The 20,708-nt window shown below is 47.6% G+C and overlaps 1 protein-coding gene across 8 annotated transcripts in view; it reads right to left on the bottom strand.

Annotated features, from left to right (window-relative positions):
• PPP1R12A (protein phosphatase 1 regulatory subunit 12A) overlaps window positions 1-20,708 on the bottom strand; it is a 1,571,083-nt gene that overhangs the window by 130,176 nt on the left and 1,420,199 nt on the right. For all 8 annotated transcript variants that reach the window (XR_013606928.1, XM_078674242.1, XM_078674241.1 and 5 more), the window contains one exon: window positions 6,021-6,068. Coding sequence is in view for 7 of the 8 variants with exons in the window: in XM_078674242.1 (XP_078530368.1) it covers window positions 6,021-6,068 (48 nt within the window). In the remaining variant the exon portion in view is untranslated. The remainder of the gene's footprint in view (window positions 1-6,020; window positions 6,069-20,708) is intronic.

Here is a 20,708-nt window from a genome sequence, read left to right as displayed (position 1 = left end):
TTGTATGTTTTAAGCAGGATTTTATGAGCTTCCCTATCTTATAAGTCCCAACTAGCATGCCATAGGCGCTCCTGCCTCCTTACTTCCTGTCTAAGGAGTCTTAGCTGTTCTGTGAACCAGGGGGCTGAAGGTCTTTTCCTGGCTGAGTAACAGGACCGAGCCGGTGCTAGTTCGTCTAAGGCCTCCATAAGAGTTTAATCATAATGCGGCACCGCCAAGGGAAGATCCATCTCCCCAATAACAGACAGACTAGGAATCCACGGGTCAAAGGAGTGTTCCCCGATGTTCTTGATATTATCTTGAAGTGAATCTCGGCCCCTGAAGATGCTAGCATCTGGTCTATCTTCAGCAGTTCGGCTGCTTCTAATAATTTTGCCGGCTTTGCCTACGTGACCACATTGGCGCAGTTGTGTTGCCTGGATTTAGCTCCGAGATCCCTAGAGCCGCTGCAGACATGGCAGACAGTGGCAGCGGCTCTGTTTTCTGTTTACTTGCTGACTAAGCATCACAACAGAAATATGACGGGCAGCAGAGCCCAGAGCGGGGACAGCAACTTAGAGCATAACAGCCCTGGGGGCTTTCACAGCAGGCGGCATGCAAGGCGAGGGAGCACCATGCACACCACCGCTTCCAAGCAGCGAGGCCGCTGCGGCCGCTGACAACATGGCCAAACGTGCTTTTTCATTCTCCCCACCCCCTTCTATGCATGTGTGTACTTTATTTCTGCTTTAACCTTCGTCAAACTCTTTATCATACATTTACTTAAAACTATCTTTCTAATTTCCTTAAATAGCGCTCGTTCTGACATGGAGTTTTGGGGCGCTGTGTCACCTTTTCTTATCAGAGTCGCCTTTCCGCCTGCTAATCTCATTTGTGTAATCTTAGTCAGCTGTAACAAGTTGAAGCCAACAAGAGCACTCTCCTTGTGTCAATCATGCAGTGCTTGGTTCAAGCTGTGTGTTAACCAGGCCGCGTGAAATATACAGTGCCTAGAGCACTCCTTGTGTCAAACATGCAGCGCTTGGTGCACACCATGTGTTAACCATGCCACATACAGTTTGCCTGTGTGTTTGTTTGTAATGTTTTGCTTTTTTTAGATATTGCTATTTTTATGTGCTTTAGTACTGCTCACCTTTTACCCAGTGCTAAACATGTAGCGCCCAGAGCACTCTTCGTTTGTTCAGACATGCAGCACTTGGTGCACGTTGTGTGCTAACCCTGCCGCATTCAGTGCATCCATAAAAATATAGCAATATTTGTATGCTTTTGGGACTGCTCACCATTACGTAGTGTTACACATCAAGCACCCAAGGTAGTCTCCTTGTGTGAAAAATGTAGCGCTTGTTGCACGCCATGTGTTAATCACGGCATGTTAAAAATGCAGCACCCAGAGCACTGTCCTTGTGTCAGTTACGCTACTGGTGAGGCCGAGCCTGCATACATACACAGCCCCACCGTCCCATCGCATGTGCTTTGCTGTTGGGAACCTTTACAGACAAATGTACCAATAAAAAACATATGCTGCTTAGAAGTATGATAATCTTTCCAGCTACACGCAGCTACAAAGGATTCTTCCGTCTCAGCAGTACAGACTTCTTCCTTTGCTAATTTACTTTTGTTCAGTGATTACAATGTTTCTAAAGGTGCTTACCAGGTCGACTCTGTATTGTAAAGGCTTTAGGCTATTTTAAACACGCTATCGCTTTGTAATGTGCTTGCACCTTACATTTATTCATAGCGTTTTTTGTGCCCTTCTGCCTTCTGTTAGACTCGTTTTTCCCTTGTTTTTCTGCCCTTCTGCCCTGTTAGACTCACTTTTTGTGCCCTTCTGCCCTCTGTAAGACTCGTTTTTCCCTTGCAACCCCTGCATCACTCAGCGCATCCCCTGCATCACTCAGCGCAACCCCTGCATCACTCAGCGCAACCCCTGCATCACTCAGCGCAACCCCTGCATCACTCAGCGCAACCCCTGCATCACTCTGCGCAACCCCTGCATCACTCAGCACAACCCCTGCATCACTCAGCGCAACCCCTGCATCACTCAGCGCAACCCCAGCATCACTCAGCGCAACCCCAGCATCACTCAGCGCAACCCCAGCATCACTCAGCGCAACCCCAGCATCACTCAGCGCAACCCCTGCATCACTCAGCGCAACCCCTGCATCACTCAGCGCAACCCCTGCATCACTCAGCGCAACCCCTGCATCACTCAGCGCAACCCCTGCATCACTCAGCGCAACCCCTGCATCACTCAGCGCAACCCCTGCATCACTCAGCGCAACCCCTGCATCACTCAGCGCAACCCCTGCATCACTCAGCGCAACCCCTGCATCACTCAGCGCAACCCCTGCATCAATCAGCGCAACCCCTGCTTCACTCAGCGCAACCCCTGCTTCACTCAGCGCAACCCCAGCATCACTCCGCGCCATCACAGCATCAATCTCTGCAACCATTCAACAACAACTGGTTCAAATATGTTCTCTCAATGTTTCAAGCTGTATTACAAATGTCACAAAAAGATGTTAATATTTCACTTCTGTTCTTGGATTTTCATCACAATAAAATACACTGAACATAATCTTCACAAAAGTTATTTACAAAAGTTTAAGCTATTGCCATTATAAATTACAATCACTTTTATTTAAGTATTAATTATTTAAAAAAATTAAAAGCCATTGTTATTTGTAATATCAATACATCCAAGTCACGTAAATACACAACATGTTGCATTACAAATGTTATAGGTGTCACATTTGCGAAAGTTATAACTATTGGCATTGTAAATGACAAAGCAATTAATTTAGCTATTTTCAAAACCAACACATAAAGAAAACAAGCATTTGCAATGCAATAGGTCTCGCATTAGTAAAGGTTTAAGCTTTTGTCGTTGCAAATAATAATGCAACACCAATAGCTGTAATTTTCAGTAATGCAAGACCTATTGCATTGCAAGGCGGATGGTAGCCAGCACCTTAACAACAAACGCTATTCATTGCAGCAGCCAGGCACCGGAGATTAGGTTTCCTTGCAGTGCACAGAAAAACTGCGTTTGTTTGTCAAAGCTGAGGAAAGTTATCTACAATGTCCATAAAGCACGCTTTTTTCTATAGAAAACTCAGGACCATTTCTTTTGTGCTTCCAAAGCCTGGAGCAGCTGGTGAGATCGCTCGGTGGGTTAAGCACCAGCTGCAAAGATGATGTAGAGGAGGAGAATGAAAGTGATGTAGACGAGGAGAATGTAAGTGCATGTTGAAGGAGAGTGAAAAGACAGCAATGTAGAGGAAGGAGATGAAGCATGAAACCTGTAGATGAGAGGGCTTCAGAAAGAGATGTACGGTATTGGTGCTTCAATATGTTAACTGAAAATGTCTCCTATGAAATGTGGTGTCCTTTGTTCTGTACACGCTCAAAAAAATTCCTGAGGGATAATGTTACAGTTGCTCTTATACAAAGATACTGGCACCATTACCAGACGCTGCGATGAACTACACAATAACCCTGGTTCGCCGTCTATCTACTCACTTATTGGGAGTTCACGTTTCATAAAAGCATCAGATACAATATTTTGCATTTGCTTACGTAATGTACGTGCAGTAGTTTAGCATGGGTACAGTAGACTCTAATGTAACAAGGGAAAATGACCTCCTATTTCCATGCTGATCAGTATAAAACTGCACCATTCGAGTGCAGAGAGCCCTTTACAGCCGAGTCCCAGTGACACTGCTGCCCCATTGATAGCCACACCCCTGTACTAGCGCCAAAGGAGTGATGTGCCTGAATTAGAGGAGTACAGATTTACCAAAAAGGCCATGTTCAGGGCCAGCTAAGTTTTGCAGCCGCACCTGTTGCTGACCTCAGACGCCCTGTGTTTAGAAATAAGTCATGGTTTTAAAAGCACCTGCTGCAGTGAGCTTTGTGCATCCAGCAGTTTTCAGGCAGCAAATAAAACGTCAAGATAAAGATTCTAATTAATGTTTCTGTTGGAGGGAGATGGAGTTTTGTCTAGTGGCATTTTGACTCATTATAAAGTAGCGCACACTCTAATATGTCTGCTGCAAAGAACGTGTACCACGCAGATTTCAGAATAGTATTTTATGTGGATAGCTCAGTGGATTAATGCTTTTGTCACAGAGATCCTTGTTACAACAGTTCATAAATTACACTCCTAACATAGAAAAGTTACTTATAAACTGGCACCAAAGAGCTGCATGTAAGCGGCATAATACAGGCTATCACATTACTTTTTTCACCAGTATTTCATTATCAATGTTACTAACGAGTGTCTGGTCACCCCCAAAGCAATGCCGAATATTGGGAATACTCACTGTTACCTGGCAGCGTAGACTGCCTCTGTGCTCACACAAAGCGATACACGAGCGCAGGCGGGCTCGCGGCCCTTGTCCTTCTACTTCCATGGCCCTGGTCTGCCCCCTGTCCTCGGGCTCGGGTCGTGCGCAGCTGATATTAGACCCGGGTCCTTGTCCGTGCTCTCTTTCTGTGGCGGGCGGGCACGCGCGCGCTCGCTCAGTGCGTAAGAGGGGCGCACTGGGCCTTGTTCTCTCACGCATCTGTATAGGAGGCCGAAAGGGGGCACGCGCCGGCAGTCAGACAGACGGACGGACCAAGCGCCATGGAGCCGCCGCTGCTGCTCGCCGCCTGCCTCCTGCTGCTCGGTGGGGCCCGCGCCGACCTCTCAGGTGAGTGCGAGGAAAGAGGGGGGGGGACATCTCACCCTTGGGGGGTGGAGGCGGCGGGGGGGGGGGGGGGGGGGGGGGGAGTTGGTGTCTGTATGTGTGCATGTGTGTGTGTGTGTATGTGCGCTCGTGTGCCCGTGTGTGTGTCTGTGTGTGTGCTTGTGCGAAAAGCAGGGGCTGTGTGTGTGTATGCATGAGGCGTCCAAGGAGAGAAAGAAGAGACAGGAGAGGGTGAGCGCGCGACCTGATCCCATTGCGGCCGGCTGCGTGCGCGTAACAGCCTCTTGTCCGCTCTGCCTAGTCCTTGAAAGTAAAACGCGTGAAACGATTACAAAAGACTCGCTCTGCGACTGCAGGCCTTTGGCCTGCAATCGCAGGGCGAGACCTAAAAATTGTCATTTACAAGACCAATAGCTCAAACTTTCATAATGCGAGACCTATTACATTGCAAATGCTTGTTTATGTTTGGGACTGCCAGGACAAGCCAAACAGTGCAGAACCCAAAATTAAAATGATCCCCACACACTGGAGAAAGCGTTCAGGTTGCTCATTTCATACATTTTCAAGAAACAAATTTCTGTTTTCTAAAAAAAAAAATTTGGTAAATTGTCACATTGTCACGTGAAATGTGGCTGTTGCTTAGCAAACTTTCAATACTTTTGGAGAAGCTGCCTTGGCAAAGGCTCCACTGAAGGCACTGAGGTATCCGTCAGGATTGTGGAATCTCCAAATATGCCAGGTGGCAGAACAACATGGTGCCAGGGGTAGCTGCTATGTTGGTGGACGGCCAGGTGCACGTCAAACTCTGAATGAGGACCAGTCACTTGACTAAAGAAGTTCTCTTTAATGCCCCTCTTGCTTTAATTTCCTCGATTCTGTATGTGCTTTATTAGGTATTTCAAAGTCACCTCATGACTACTGAGTCAAACTCTGAATGGCAAATATGTTGTCAAAACAAAAGGAATCACAACCAACAAGGAAATAACATGTAGACACTCATAATTTATAATAATATGTGCAATACTATGGTTATGAGAAGTTTTCAAATAAATCAAATTACTTTTAGGAAGCAGATCTATTAAGAATATTGAATCATTCTGAGTTCCAGCCACGCTATTCTAGTAAATGCTCATCATTCACGACTTGCAAAACTTAATTTTTTAGATATTTTGGCCTATTAACTTGTAATATTTGGTCAAACTGTAAAACCACAGAATATGCTTTATAGTTACTTCTAAGCAGATATATTTAACTACAGTAACATTTTGTTTCTGTTCTTCTTCCCATACGTGTTATAAACATCAAACTATTTTGAAATGAACTCACCATTTTTTCCATTTCTAACAATGACCGGTCTGCAAACCTTTCTTGCCTCTAAAACACAAAACGGAATAATTCAAGATCGAGTAGAATATAATTTTTCAAGAAAAAGAAATTATTTATACAGCAGCTCTTTAAAAATAAAACAATAGAAAATTCTTAGATCTTAACTTGAAAGTAGTGTAACCTAGCTACAAAGGAAATACAATAACGCTTTTTGGCTAAACCATATTCAGACAAGCCTAAGTCATCAATTACAGAATCTACATTTTGTGCATTATTTCCTATGGAGTTTTATTTTAATCCCCTACCTCCATTATTTTCTATGGGAGTGTGTGTAGTACCAGTGATTGGCCATGTGTAGTGCTGGAATTACTACAAAAGTATACATTAATACAAAAGTGCAGTTTATTGTATTGTATTGTAATTGCATTTGTATAGCGCTTACTACCCCTGACAATGCGTCAAAGCGCTTTTTCTGCGAGTAGCACGCTACTCCGGGATCCATAGAGGATTAGTGTTGAATTAGTATAGTGAAAAATGCAAGTAAATGTTAAGTGGTGGATATGTTAGTCAGTTATTTGGATTCGGGAGGATAGCAGGTTTGTATTTATATAGCGCTTCCAACCTCTGATGGGGTGTTGAAGCGCTTTTTTAAATACAAAATGTAGTAAACTTACTCCAAGGTATAAGTTACCTTTGGGAATCGGGCCCATAGAACTTGAAAAGAAAGTTATAATGAATTGAAAACTGAAATGAAAATTATATTACAGGTCTCGAAGTATCATAAAAATGTAACAAGACGTGCAGGTCGAGTAACTTTAATAATTTATTTGACCTAACTGTAATGTAATTGACCCTTAAACTGGTCTAAAATTGTGTGATCATTGGCAAATATTTTATTTTACATAGTCGCCTTTTTCTTTATCCTCACTTATGGGTGCACATTCAAATATGTGAGTCCAGCATTTCTGATGTAAAAAACAAAACTCTTGATTTGATAAAATAGACTAAACGTTTGCTCCATGTGTAATAAGATTCTAGCTCACATATTGAGTACACATGATCCCTGACTTCACTCTCAGTTTACGAATAGCATTACCATCACATCACAGCAGGTGTGTTTCTCAGTTCATGGTAATACACTCACTTTCAATAAATATACAGCTAAAGCACGATGTGGTAGTGCACGGTCATTTACAGACAGTAAATTTCGAAGAAATGGCAAAAAACCTTCCCACAACCTTGCAGCATTACTGATAAAACTATATAGTGTACTAATAATCTTAAAAATTGGATTTCAGAAAACATATTTGTCATTTGCATATCACCAAGTAAAGTGTTCTTATTTGTTTTTCATCCTATTAAAATATGTTTTTCATCACACAGAAGTACAAGAAATGGGCTTTCACAACTACTGAAATATTTTGAAATGTTTGCACAATTGACTTAATAGCTTTTTAAATGTGTGTCGGGAAAAACCGGATATCCTACTGTGTAAAGCAGGTCACACTGTTCACTTTCCAGAATCCTGGAACTCTGCTGTCAGAGAAGGAAAAGTAATTGTAAACTGACTTCTGACCGCAGTCTCAACACAAAGAAATGTGACTAGGTAAAGAACAAGTTACTTACCTTCGGTAACGATATATCTGTAAGAAACAGTAGTTAGTATTAGATTCCTTACCTTAGAATATCCCCAGGCGTCAGTCTGGATCCGGAAACTTTTGCGTAGCAGTACCCCTGCGCGTCGGTAGGCGTCGTCTGCAGGCGTCCCCTGCGGCTCCGCGTCGTCGGCGTCGTGCGCCGTGATGACGTCGCTGGAGTATATAGACGCCGCCTCCGCGCGCTGACGTCAGTTCTTTGCACACAGCTTTTCCGCGCCAGAACACGCAGAGCCATGTGAGAACTAACACTGGTGCCATTTGAAACTAGGGCCCTGAAAGGGATGTCCTTAACCCTAGGTATCAGTTCGCAGAACGGGGAGGACGGGTGGGGCGGTAAGGAATCTAATACTAACTACTGTTTCTTACAGATATATCGTTACCGAAGGTAAGTAACTTGTTCATCTGAAAGAAACAGGTTAGTATTAGATTCCTTACCTTAGAATAGATACCCCAGCAATACCAACCCCGGTGGTGGGTCTGCGAACCAATACAAACCTACACCAGAAAGTCCTGGAGGACCGAACGGCCAAAGAAGCCATCCCTCCGGACTTGACTGTCCAGGCAGTAGTGCCTCGCAAAGGTGTGCAGCGAGGCCCACGTAGCCGCCTGGCAAATGTCCTGCAAAGGGACTCCCCGGCCCAGGGCAGTAGTAGCCGCCGTGGCCCGAGTGGAATGGGCCCTCAGCCCAACAGGAGGCTCCTTCCGAGCCAAAGAATAGCATGTTTTGATGCACAGGACGACCCACCGAGAGATGGTCCGTTTCTGTACCGCCCTTCCCTTCTTCTCACCCACGTAGCCAACAAACAGTTGGTCATCCACCCAGAACTGGCGTGTGCGATCCATATAAAATGAAAGCGCACGTTTTGGGTCCAGACGATGGAGCCGCTCTTCATCCTTTGAAGGATGCGGAGGCGGGAAGAAGGAGGGTAAGGTGATGGACTGCCCGATGTGAAAAGCAGAAACTACTTTGGGCAGGAAAGAAGGCCTAGTCCTAAGAACCACCTTGTCAGGATGGACGGACAAGAAAGGAGGTTTAACAGAAAGAGCCTGGAGCTCACTCACTCTCCTGGCAGAGGTGATGGCAACCAGGAAGGCCGTCTTTAAAGTGAGAAGACGGAGAGGACAGGAATGAAGCGGCTCAAAGGGAGCGCACATCAAGAATGTCAGAACCAGGTTCAAGTCCCACTGAGGCATCACGAACGGAACAGGAGGATACATGTGCGTGATGCCTTTCAAGAATCTCAGTACAATAGGGGACTTGAATAAGGATGGCTGATCAGGTAGCCTTAAGAAGGCGGAAAGGGCAGAAAGGTAGCCCTTGATAGTGCCCAGAGCAGAGCCCTGCTGGGCAAGAGAAAGAAGGAAGAGGAGAACCTCGGAAAGAGGGGCAGAAAGGGGATCCACAGCCTTTGCTGTGCACCATGCCACAAATCTGTTCCACCGGCAGGCGTATACCGACTTTGTGGAGGGACGCCTGGCTGCCAGAATCACATCACAGACTTCAGGAGGCAAGTCGAATGGCCTCAACTGTCGCCGCTCAATCTCCACGCATGGAGGTGGAGGCTGGACAGGTTCGGGTGGAGGACCGTCCCCTGCTGCTGCGACAGAAGGTTCTCCTGAAGGGGCAGGCGGATCGAGGGACCGACTGACATGCTGAGTAGCTCGGGATACCAGTATCTTCGAGCCCAGTCCGGAGCCACAAGGATAACTTGGGCCCGGTTGCGCCTGATCTTCTTCAGCACTCTGGGCAGAAGTGGTATAGGCGGAAAGGCGTACAACAGACCGCAGCTCCACTCGCGCCGAAAGGCGTCGCCGAGCGAGTGCCGTCTTGGAAACTCCAACGCGCAGAACTGATGACATTGCGCGTTCTCTTCTGTGGCGAATAGATCTAACCAAGGCTCTCCCCATTGCTGAAAGAGGCCGTTCGCTACGTCCGAGTTCAGACGCCATTCGTGATCCACCGAGCACCGACGGCTGAGTTCGTCCGCCCTGGCGTTCAGAGAACCTGCCAGGTGTTGAACCGTCAGAGTCACGCCCTGACGTTCCAGCCATTGCCAGAGGCGCAGAGCCTCCTGGCAAAGGGTCCACGACCCCACACCGCCCTGTTTGTTGCAGTACCACATGGCGGTGGTGTTGTCCGTGAACACCTGCACTACACTCCCGTTGACAAAGGGGAGGAATGCCTTCAGTGCTAGGCGAATCGCCCGCAGCTCCATCATGTTGATATGGAGCCGGGACTCCGCCGGAGACCAGATGCCTCTGATCTCCGCCTCTCCCAAGTGGCCTCCCCAGCCCTGGAGGGACGCGTCCGTCACAACTACGTGCTCCGGTTGGGGAAGGGAGAGGGATCTGCCTCTGACCCAATCGCGGTCCGTAAGCCACTACTGCAACTGTCTCGCAGTGCCCTCCGAGATCAGGACATGGTCGGATAGGTTGCCCTGATGCTGGGCCCACTGAAACTTCAGGTCCCACTGCAGAGCCCGCATTCGCCACCTGGCGTGATGCACCAGTAGGATGCAGGAGGCCATCAGCCCCAGAAGCCGCAGCGTCAACCTGACCGAAACCCGGGATAACGGCTGAAAGATGGAAATCAGGGCCTGAATATCCCGGACCCGCCGTTCCGGAGGATAAACCCGAAACTGCGCCGAGTCGAGAACCGCTCCGATGAAAAGGAGCTTTTGAGAGGGACAGAGGTGTGATTTCGGCACATTGATGGAAAACCCCAGCTCGTGCAGGAGGTCTGCCGTCATCTGAAGGTGGTGGACGACTGTTTGGGGCGAGCCCGCCTTCAACAACCAGTCGTCGAGGTAGGGGAAGACTGAAACCCCTAACCGGCGCAGATGAGCTGCGACCACCGCCATCACTTTCGTGAACACCCGTGGGGCGCTGGTAAGGCCGAACGGGAGCACGATAAACTGAAAGTGCTCCTGGCCTACCGTGAACCGCAGGTAACGCCGGTGGGCCGGCAGGACGGGGATGTGAAAATACACATCCTGCAAGTCCAACGCTACCATCCAGTCTTGTGGGTCTAGAGCAGCCAAGACCTGAGCCAAAGTCAACATCTTGAACTTCTCCTTCCGGAGGAAGCCGTTGACGTTCCGTAGGTCCAAGATAGGACGGAGGCCTCCTTTGTCCTTCTTGGGCACCAGAAAGTAGTGGGAGTAGCAACCACACCCTACTTCTGGCCCAGGAACGCGCTCGATGGCCCCCTTGGCCAAGAGGGCCGTAACTTCCTCCCGCAGAAGTGTCAAGTGGTCCCCCGACACACGGTGGTTCTGCGGTGGCATGGCTGGAGGAGTGGACTCGAAGGGGAGGGAGTAGCCCCTTCGGACGAGCTACAGCACCCACCTGTCCGATGTAATCGCGCGCCAGCGGGAGTGGTGATGGCGAACCCTGCCACCCACTGGCGTCACGTGAGCCCGAAAGCTCGGACTAGGAAGATTTGGAGGCTGCTGCGGGGGGAGGTGTGGACTGACCTCGCCGCTGCCCCCTACCGCCACCACGGCGGAAACCACGGCCACCACCGCGCTGGGGAGCGCTCTGCGGCACGTGGCTGGCAGCACGTGTGGGACCGCCCCTTCCTTGGCCACGAAAGGGGCGAAACGAACCCGTTTGCTGGCGCTGGGTCAAAAGACCCAAGGACTTGGCCGTGACCCTGGAGTCCTTGAAGCGCTCAAGCGCGTTGTCCGCCTTGTCGCCGAACAGGCGAGTGCCATCAATTGGCATGTCCATGAGGGCATTCTGGACATCCGGCGAGAAGTTGGCGGATCGCAGCCAAGCATGGCGACGAATCGCCACCGTCGTGGACATAGTCCGTCCCAGCGAGTCGGTCGTGTCAAGACCACACCTGATCGAATACCTCGCCGCGTCCCGGCCTTCAACCAAGGCCTGGTTGAGCTTGTCCCGCACCTCCTGCGGGCATTGCGGCAGACACTCCGCGAATGTATCCCACAGAGAGTGGGTGTAGCGGCCCAAGAGGCACACGGTATTGCAAGACCGCAGTCCAGCGCGCAAAGACAAAAAGACCTTCTTGCCAAATTGGTCATATCGCTTCGATTCCCGATCGGGCGGGGCCGACGGGAATGCGGACTGGGAAGTGGAGGCCTGGATCACCAGACTCTCCGGGGAGGGATGGGTGGAGAGGAAGGCAGGGTCGTCCGAACACGGACGGTGACGCCTGGCAACGTTCCGGTCAACCGGTGCACCGGAAGCGGGCCTGGACCAGGTGCCCAAAAGGACATCCGTCAGGGCCTCATTAAACGGCAGCAGAGGCTCCTGAGGGCATGACTGCGGTTTAAACACTTCGGTGAGAATGTTAGGTTTCACCTTAGCGACGGGGAGCTCAAGGCGCAAGGCCTTGGCAGCCCTCATCAGGACCACCGAATAGGCAGCCCCCGCCTCCGACGCCACAGGGGAAGGCGAGACAAACCCAGGGTTGGGCGACTCGTCCAGACCACTGGCATCACCTAAGTCACCTACCCAGTCCACGTCATACTGGCAGGCCCGTGACAAAGGGTCCTCAGACCCCTCCCAACCCTCACCATACTCGTCCTCATCGCCGTAGTCCGGGTCGACGATATAGACCGGCTCCTCGGAGCCAATGGGCCCCAACGGCGCCGGACTCGGCGTCGGACGATGCCGGTCCGACTCCGCGTCAGGAGTCAGAGAGGGAATGGGGGTGGCGCCGCGCGGCGCCGGGGACCCGACGCCGGCCGGAACCGACGGCGGAGTCACGGCGCCGCGCGGAGGCGGCACCACGGGTTGGCCCAATGGAATCGGCGCCGGAGAGGCCGGTGGACCAGCCGGCGACGACCCTGAAGGGCCCAGCGGCGCCGGGGCCGGAGCCGCCGGCGGGGCAGGAGCACCCGAACCGCTCGGGCCCCCAGACGGAGTCGACGGGCCCGCAGGCGCCGTAGGCCCCGCCGGAGGAGACATCGCCCTCATAGCCATGAGGAACTCCTCAATCTCCTCGCGCGACGCGCCTTCCCCAGGGACCGACGGGTATGGGGCAGACGGCATCGGCGACCCACGCGGGGCCGCGGGGGTGGGGCCACCCGAACCCCCGGCCGCATCACGCGGGCGTCGGGGGGAGTCGGGGGTACGATGACGACGCCCCGACTTCTTGTGTCGCTTACCTGATGAACCGGAGGAATGGTGGCGACTCCCGGAGCGCTCATGGCGGCTCCGCGATCGTTCCCTCGACCGCTCCCTCGACCTCCGACCGGACCGGGACCGCTCTCGACGCGGGGCCGACACTCGGAGCTCGAGCAGCTTGCGGGACCGCTCCCGCCTAGCTTTACTAGTCAAGGCCCGGCAGTCGACGCAGGACTCCACGTCGTGGTCCGCGCCCAGACACCGGAGGCAGAGTCGATGGTGGTCGGTGACCGACATCATGCGGTCGCACCCGTCGCAACTCTTGAAACCGGGCATCCTACCGGCACCACAAGAAAGATTAGAGTTAACAAAAAACTTGGTCAAAAGACCGGAGTACTGCTCTTCGGATCTGCGCTAACTGGCGCGGAAAAAAGAAGAACTGACGTCAGCGCGCGGAGGCGGCGTCTATATACTCCAGCGACGTCATCACGGCGCACGACGCCGACGACGCGGAGCCGCAGGGGACGCCTGCAGACGACACCTACCGACGCGCAGGGGTACTGCTACGCAAAAGTTTCCGGATCCAGACTGACGCCTGGGGATATTCTAAGGTAAGGAATCTAATACTAACCTGTTTCTTTCAGATAACAAGATTTAAAATCATCTTTATTGCTCCTACACTTTCTGAAGGAATAGAACACCTGTTCTTTGTCAACTCGCCAGAAGGGGTGAGTAGGTACTAAATATATCTGGCACGCCATAAGCGTGTGGGAAAGTAGATTTTTTGAAGCATGTATTTCTAAAGCACAATAATGAACATGTTGCTTACCTTTGGTAACGCATTATCTGGTAGGGACAGTCTTGCTGTAGATTCCTTAACATCTGAATTCTCTCCAGGCGCCAGTCTTAATCCTGAAATTTTTCAAGCAGTGCCCGATGCGCGCACGGGAACAGCGTTGTATGACTCCGTATTGACGTCAACTTCGGTTGTGACATCAGCGTTACCCGAGGCAAGTAACTTGTTCACCCGATAAAGACATATAGCAGAAGATTCCTTAATTTTTATAATAAACTCCTTAGCTACCACCGAGAGGAGGGTCTGCAAATGAATCCTATAAATGTTCCCAGAGGGAACCAGCTAGTCGAAATCAACAAAAGACCAGACGTGTCTAGGAATAGGATGAAAAGGAGCATGACGCTCCTAAAAATATTTGTCAAGGACCACGGGCATATAAGTGAAAACACAACTGTGCCGGCACAGAAAAAAAACGTGAGCCAAAGGAAGTAGTACAATACTGTGTCAGAAGACAACAGTCAACCTTATGATATTAGTACATTACCCCCTAAGGGTGATGTGAGCTGTTGACTAGGAGGCAAAAGGCAATAGTCAAAGCCATGTAAACTACAGTTCCCTCCATCAGCAAAGGACTATTGGAGGGAACCCTGTCCTGAGAAACCCAAAGAAAAGGACTCCCAGATCACATCCACATTAGTGCCAGGATGAATAAACCTATTCAATGGAAAGTTGGGAAGGCCTAACAAGAACAAGGACTGATGCAAATCAAATCTTGTCAGTTTGTATCATATAGTAAATACTTTTGAGTTACTTTAGATTCGTTTTGAGTACTAGGGGTGGTATGACTAGATACCACACCCTAAGAGTTTTACATACAAGGTAATTACAACTTTTTATACTTTGCAATTCAATTAACTTTTCTTCATAAATTAACAAGTCCACACTTAGAATGATTTTAGGCCCAAAATCTTATAAAATGGGATCCTTGAGAGAAAAATGGTTAACGGTTTTGGAGGTAAGTACTCGACTCACAAGGGTGAGTTTTGGGGGTTAGGACCAAGGTTCCCAAAGGTCTATGAGGGCACTCAAGTTGCACCACCTGCGGCACTGGGGCGGCTGGGTGCAAAGTGCAGGGGCCAATTTTAGCCAAATGGACTAAGGGGGCCTTCGGTTAGGGTCTGCTGACGAGCAGGCCACTCGGGTGAGGTCTGAAGCACGTCATGCAGGATTGTCATCTCGATGTTAATGCCAGGTTCCAGCTTAGAAAAATAAAGAACTTTCAAAGTTAATTTGCATGGAGTGCGTCTTCGTCCTGAAAGGCAAATAGTAAACTAAATATATATATATCTCCAAACGTCCTTCTACCGTACAACCAAACAGAAGGAATCTGTAACACTGGAGTCAAGCCTTCTCTTTGATTCTAATGCTACCACTTGACTATTTTCTCCTGCCATGCAGCCTTGTTCACAATTCCGGGCGCCATTTAAAAATATCAATTTAAAGTGCAAGCATGCAAAGTAGTGCACAACATACAAAACATTCTATCACAAAGCGTTATGTATGTGTTTCTGCTGTATTCCTTTCATATTTTAACACCATAATTCAGCCAATTTACCAATAACTGGATCATGCCTTATGAGGTGCTGGTTCTTCTTCCTTGTATGTCAATTATTCTAAAAAAGGGCCCTTCCTGTTCAATTTACTATTATTCGTTCTGTGCAGTAATTGCTCCCTTGCACCCTGATGAGCTTTCCTCTTACCATTTTCTGTGCATTTGTTAGAGTAATCTCGCTCTTGAAATCTTCTGGACAGCTGGACTAAAGCTCTTTCTGATTCTTCCTGCAATTTCTCCTCATTCTCAAACTCACCCCATAGAGGATGCTCATCACACGATTTTGTGGATAAAAGCTACTTGCATGCCACAAAGAGTTGCCAACTGCCGGTTTCCTGAAAAGTTTTGTTTCTAACTTTTAGCCCTTCACTTAAACTGAGATCCAAAAAGTCAAATTGATGCTTACGAACTGAACTGGTAAAGCTCAAACTCAATTAATAGTTTTATTAACAAAAGCTCCTGCACTTTCAACTTTCCAAATTATAAAGAGGTAATTGATATAACTACATTTCAACAACATAAGAGTGACTAAAGGTGCTGTAATAAATAGTAATATCACGACGCAACTAAAGACAAAATTACCAAAGGTGTTTTAAAGCAACTGTGAAAAAAGGGGAACAAACTTTATTTTTTAAGAAGAACCCTCACTCACCAACCTAGTGGTGACATGCTTCATCATAGGGTTCCCACTGGGGAGACAGAGTGACCCCCCAGTGTACTACAACACCTGATTTACAGTGGAGCTGGTTTTTTGTGAATGAGAAGAAGTGCTCAAGTGTGGTGAGTGCAAATTTAAAAGACAACAGCTGTACCCTAAACAACTTTATTAGATGGTCAGCTGGTATCATTAAAAAACAAGTGGAAAGGACTCCCAGTGGTCTTGCTATTTGAACCACTGTGTCCTAAAGGTAATAGGTCGACATGTTTCAGCTGTTTAATGCTATATTTTGTTCAGCTTTCTTCAGGACCAAAATAATCCCCCGGCGGTCCACGCGCGCTAAGGCGTGTCCTATCCGTGACGATAAATGTGTGAAAGGGATAACACTCACGGTTTTACCCGTGTGGGCACTCCTACAAATCACCAGGGGCCAAACACAACTCATACAAATTGCATATGCAGCATGGGCTTGCGCAATTCTTCACGTTGTGCGCAATTTGCTGCACAACGCCTCGCCGCCTGAAACCTACACGGCACACTTCCGCTGCTGTGAAAAATTGCCCCCACCGCAAGCCCATGCTGCATATGCAATTCATATGCGTTGTTTTTGTCCCCTGGTGATTTCTAGGATTGAGTGTTATCACATTCACACATTTATCCTCACGGATAGGACACGCCTTAGCGCGTGTGGACCACCGGGGGATTATTTTGGTTCTGAAGAAAGCTGAGCAAAATATAGCATCAAACAGCTGAAACATGTCGACCTATTACCTTTAGGACCCAGTGGTTCAAACAGCAAGACCACTGGGAGTCCTTTCCAATTGTTTTTTAATGATACCAGCTGACCATCTAATAAAGTTGTTTAGGGTACAGCTGTTGTCTTTTAAATTTGCACTCACCACACTTGAGCACTTCTTCTCATTCACAAAAAACCAGCTACGCTGTAAATCAGGCGTTGTAGCACACTGGGGGGACACTCGGTCTACCCAGTGGGAACCCTATGATGAAGCATGTCCCATTAGGTTGGTGAGTGAGGGTTCTTCTTAAAAAAGAAAGTTTTTTCCCCTTTTTTCACAGTTGCTTTAAAACACCTTTGGTAATTTTGTCTTTAGTTGCGTCGTGATATTACTATTACAGCACCTTTAGTCACTCTTATGTTGTTGGTATATACTTAATAGGGGTAGAAGAGTGGCTTACATACCCTGACTCTCTTGTTGTTTAGATATATTGATATAACTAGACCATAAAATCACATGTTCAAACCATTCTTCCTGACATTGGGTCTGGAGCACCTCCGACTCCCACCAGCCCTTACCAAAATTAGCATAGCTGGGTGAAAAGCGGTGGCCCACTCACAATCCCACTCAAGAGACTGAAGCACCCACTCACGATTCGCTTAGACACTCATGCACCCACCCACATACTCACTCAGACATATAACTAATGGTGAATGTGTTTAAAATCATTATTGGAATCATTCACAACAGTTTACAGAAGTAGTCTTGGAAACTGTACTCCTAGCAAACATTTGTGATTTCTATTTCCGCATAGGCTAATATAACATGCATATTTGCTCATGAGAAAATTGTTGAGCAACTGAAATTCATTTTCTCTAAAGCCCCTTTTCCCTCACCCTGGAAATATGTCTTAATCCTGCCCTTGTCTTTCAAAGTGGGAAAAGATTGGAGAGGAATATTTGAATACCCATTAATATGCAAGCTTGTGGGTGTGCAGAGGCTCAAAGAAAATATGTCTGAGCCGTGTCCTTGTCTTTTAAAGTTGCAAGAGATTAGAGAGGATTGTTTGAATACGCATAAAAATGCAAGCTTGTGGGTGTGCAGAGGCTCAAAGGGAATTCAAACTCTGGAACTACCACTTCTTGTGTATTTCAAGCTCCTGTATGTTGACTTGCAGAACCGTGGCAAAATCAGAGCCTTGCTAGAATCCACATTTTGATATAATATGAACAGTTTCATTATTAGGGAGGCCTTTATTGAAGGCCAAAAATATCATTTCACTGCATCCCACCCAAAAGGGACAAGTGGATTTTGTTTTTGACAGGACAAGTAGATTTCTGAAGCTTCCTGTCCCCCTGGACAAGTAGGTATTCAATACAATTCCACATCCCTGATCTAAGCAACCTATGTAAGCCCCAAATGCCAGGTTACTACTATACTTAGATCACAACACTTTGCCAATCTGAAGCAACAAAGAGTTGGCATGAGAGTGGAAAAATGGATGACACATTTCCAGCTGCTTCTGCTTTGATACTACTGCCTGGTTATATGGTTTCGAATTTAAGGTGTTAACTAACAAAACACCGAAATAGAGACAGACTCGAGCTTCTTCCAGATGAATATGCGGGGGTCTTTATTACCAGCTTGTCAGGGAAAACTGAAGTATCCAGAGGTTGAACGGATAAGGGCTGTGGTTCACTGTTGCAACAGCAGTGGTGGCAATGAGAAACATTCCATTAAGGTTAAATGTTCCAGAATACAAGTGTGGTGAGGTTTGAAGGGATTACACATCAAAAAACACATCGACCAAATTCCTGTCCCAATCCATAAGCAGAAGGAAGCACATGTGAAAGCTCTTTTAAGAAATGTATCACAACAGGTGAGGTTAATACTACGCGCTAATAAGCCAAACGAAGAAAGGCTGAAAAGGCAAACAAGTAACCCTCAACCATGCCCACGACAAAGCTCTGATAGACAAAAGACAATACAAACAGAATATCAGAAAGTTTCATCTTTAGGGGTTTGTTTTACTTCCCTTCCAGCATGGCACTAAATTTAGCCGAACAGACTGAATATATAGACTTGCTAGAGCAGCAGTGAGCAGACAAAGTGACATCCGTATATCCAACAAGAGATAACAATGTTTGAATTGGTTCCACTCGATCTCTATTCATGAAGCTGTAGCTTATAGAGGTGTGGGTTGATCTTGCCTTTCCTCAGTACTCAAGGGATCAGAGGTAGAGAAGGGAAGGCATACATGAGGCTGAGGTGCCATCAAAGGTGGAATGGTTTCCTAGAGACTTTTGAGAAGGAAACCCTAGTTTAGAAAGTGGGGAACCAGACCCGGACTGGCCATAGCGGGCACCGGGCAATCCCCCGGTGCGCCGCACGGGTGGGGGCCGGTTTTGTTACAGGGCCGTTTCTGCAGCATAGCTGCAAAATCGCCCTGTAACAAACTCGACCGAAAACCGGCCCCGGCAAAGAGCTTGGCGGTGCCTCCAACCTTCCCTGAGTGGGGAGGGGGCGAGCACTTTGCCAGGGCCGGTTCTGGTTCACAGTCCAGCCCTGTGGGGAACTGGGTATTTTGTTGGGGGGTAGGTGGGTAAAAATTCTATCAAGGAAATGCCCCACTGTGAAGATGCCACATGCCGCCTCCAGTGCAGATACCACTTGTTGTCAGTAAGAGGATGCAAGCAGAGTTCTTCTGCTAGATAAGTGACCACCAGGAAGCTCATGCGAAGTGCCAAACAGTGCCAGCACCTCAGGTCTTCCAGAGGATTCATGACCCAATACCTACCCTGCCGGCTGCAGTACCACATGGTGGTTCTGTTTTGCCTGAGCAATGAGATCAACCTGCTCTAGATGGAAGGAAGAAACCTTAAGAGAAATTTAGGAAGAAGCAGCTCCACCAGAGACCAGTGCCCTCTAATTTCCACTCTGCCCAGGTGACCTCCTAGCCTAAAAAATTAAGTATCTGATACAACCACGATTTCTTGAAGGGGTAAAAACAGAGGTCTGAGGCAGATCTGATTGGTGTTTATCATTAACCACCGAAGGGCCTAAGATCTCTCGTCAGAGATATAGACTTTGTTCAAGGGGCTTCTCTGATATTGGGCCTAGTGCAGACACAGGTTCAAATGAAGGGCCCACATGTGCAACAGCAGGATGCTTGACACCACCATTTCAAAGAACCACAGAACCATCAAGGATAGAACAGTAGCTCTCACCTGAAACATCAGGATAAAAGTCTGAATGTCCCAGACTCATTGCAGTTGGTCTTCGAGTAGAGGAGGCAAGCCTGACTTCAATAGACTAGCATCGAGGTATATGTATAACTTTTAAGGTGACCACTGAAGTAAATTCTTTATTGTTTGATTATTTAAAATCTTACAATATTTCCAATACACAATCATTTTCAGTTTATATAGTACGATACAGTAAAAATTAAAATAGACAATTTTGTCCTTAAAGTTGAGATGCTTGGGTCTTAAAAACAGTAATAAAATTTAAAAATTATTTATTTATTTATTTATTTTTTCTTAAAAGCTTTTTTCCTCATCTATTTTTCCAGTTCAGTAGTTATTATCTTTAAAATTTTTACAAAGGCAACGTTCATGACTATATCATTTGGATGAAGACAAATTTTCAGTGCCTGCCTGCATGTTCTTATACCCCGGAGATTGAGGTGAGGTTTGAGTAATGCACATCTTTCCCCACGTAGTCCAGGACAGATACATAGGAGGTGGACAATATTTTCTTCTCCACCTTTGCAAAGACTGCACAATAGACTGGAGTTAGTTTTTTTCCATGGCAGAGCGTGACTAAGGCCTGGCAGAATTCCAAATCTTGCGTTCATAAAGCATTGTTTACTTCTTTCGGACCATGGTAGCTCCAGGTATTCTTGCACTTTCTTTTTTTCATATCCATTTATTACTGTCCACGAGTGTTTTCTTTTTGCCAGCACGTTTTTGTCATGTAGAAGTGATAGGTAGTTGGTTGTTCGATTCACTATTTTTTTAAATGATCCATTGTTTATCGTATTGTTCCATATAGGCATCAGCGAGAACTCTTCTAATGCCTTGTGAAGATATCTCCAAGCAAGTGATTTTTTATTATTTTTTACTTCTTGCCAG

The sequence above is a fragment of the Lissotriton helveticus genome, chromosome 1_1, assembly GCF_964261635.1.
Source record: "Lissotriton helveticus chromosome 1_1, aLisHel1.1, whole genome shotgun sequence".
Taxonomy (NCBI): Eukaryota; Metazoa; Chordata; class Amphibia; order Caudata; family Salamandridae; genus Lissotriton; species Lissotriton helveticus.
This window is presented reverse-complemented; position numbering and strand designations above follow the sequence as displayed.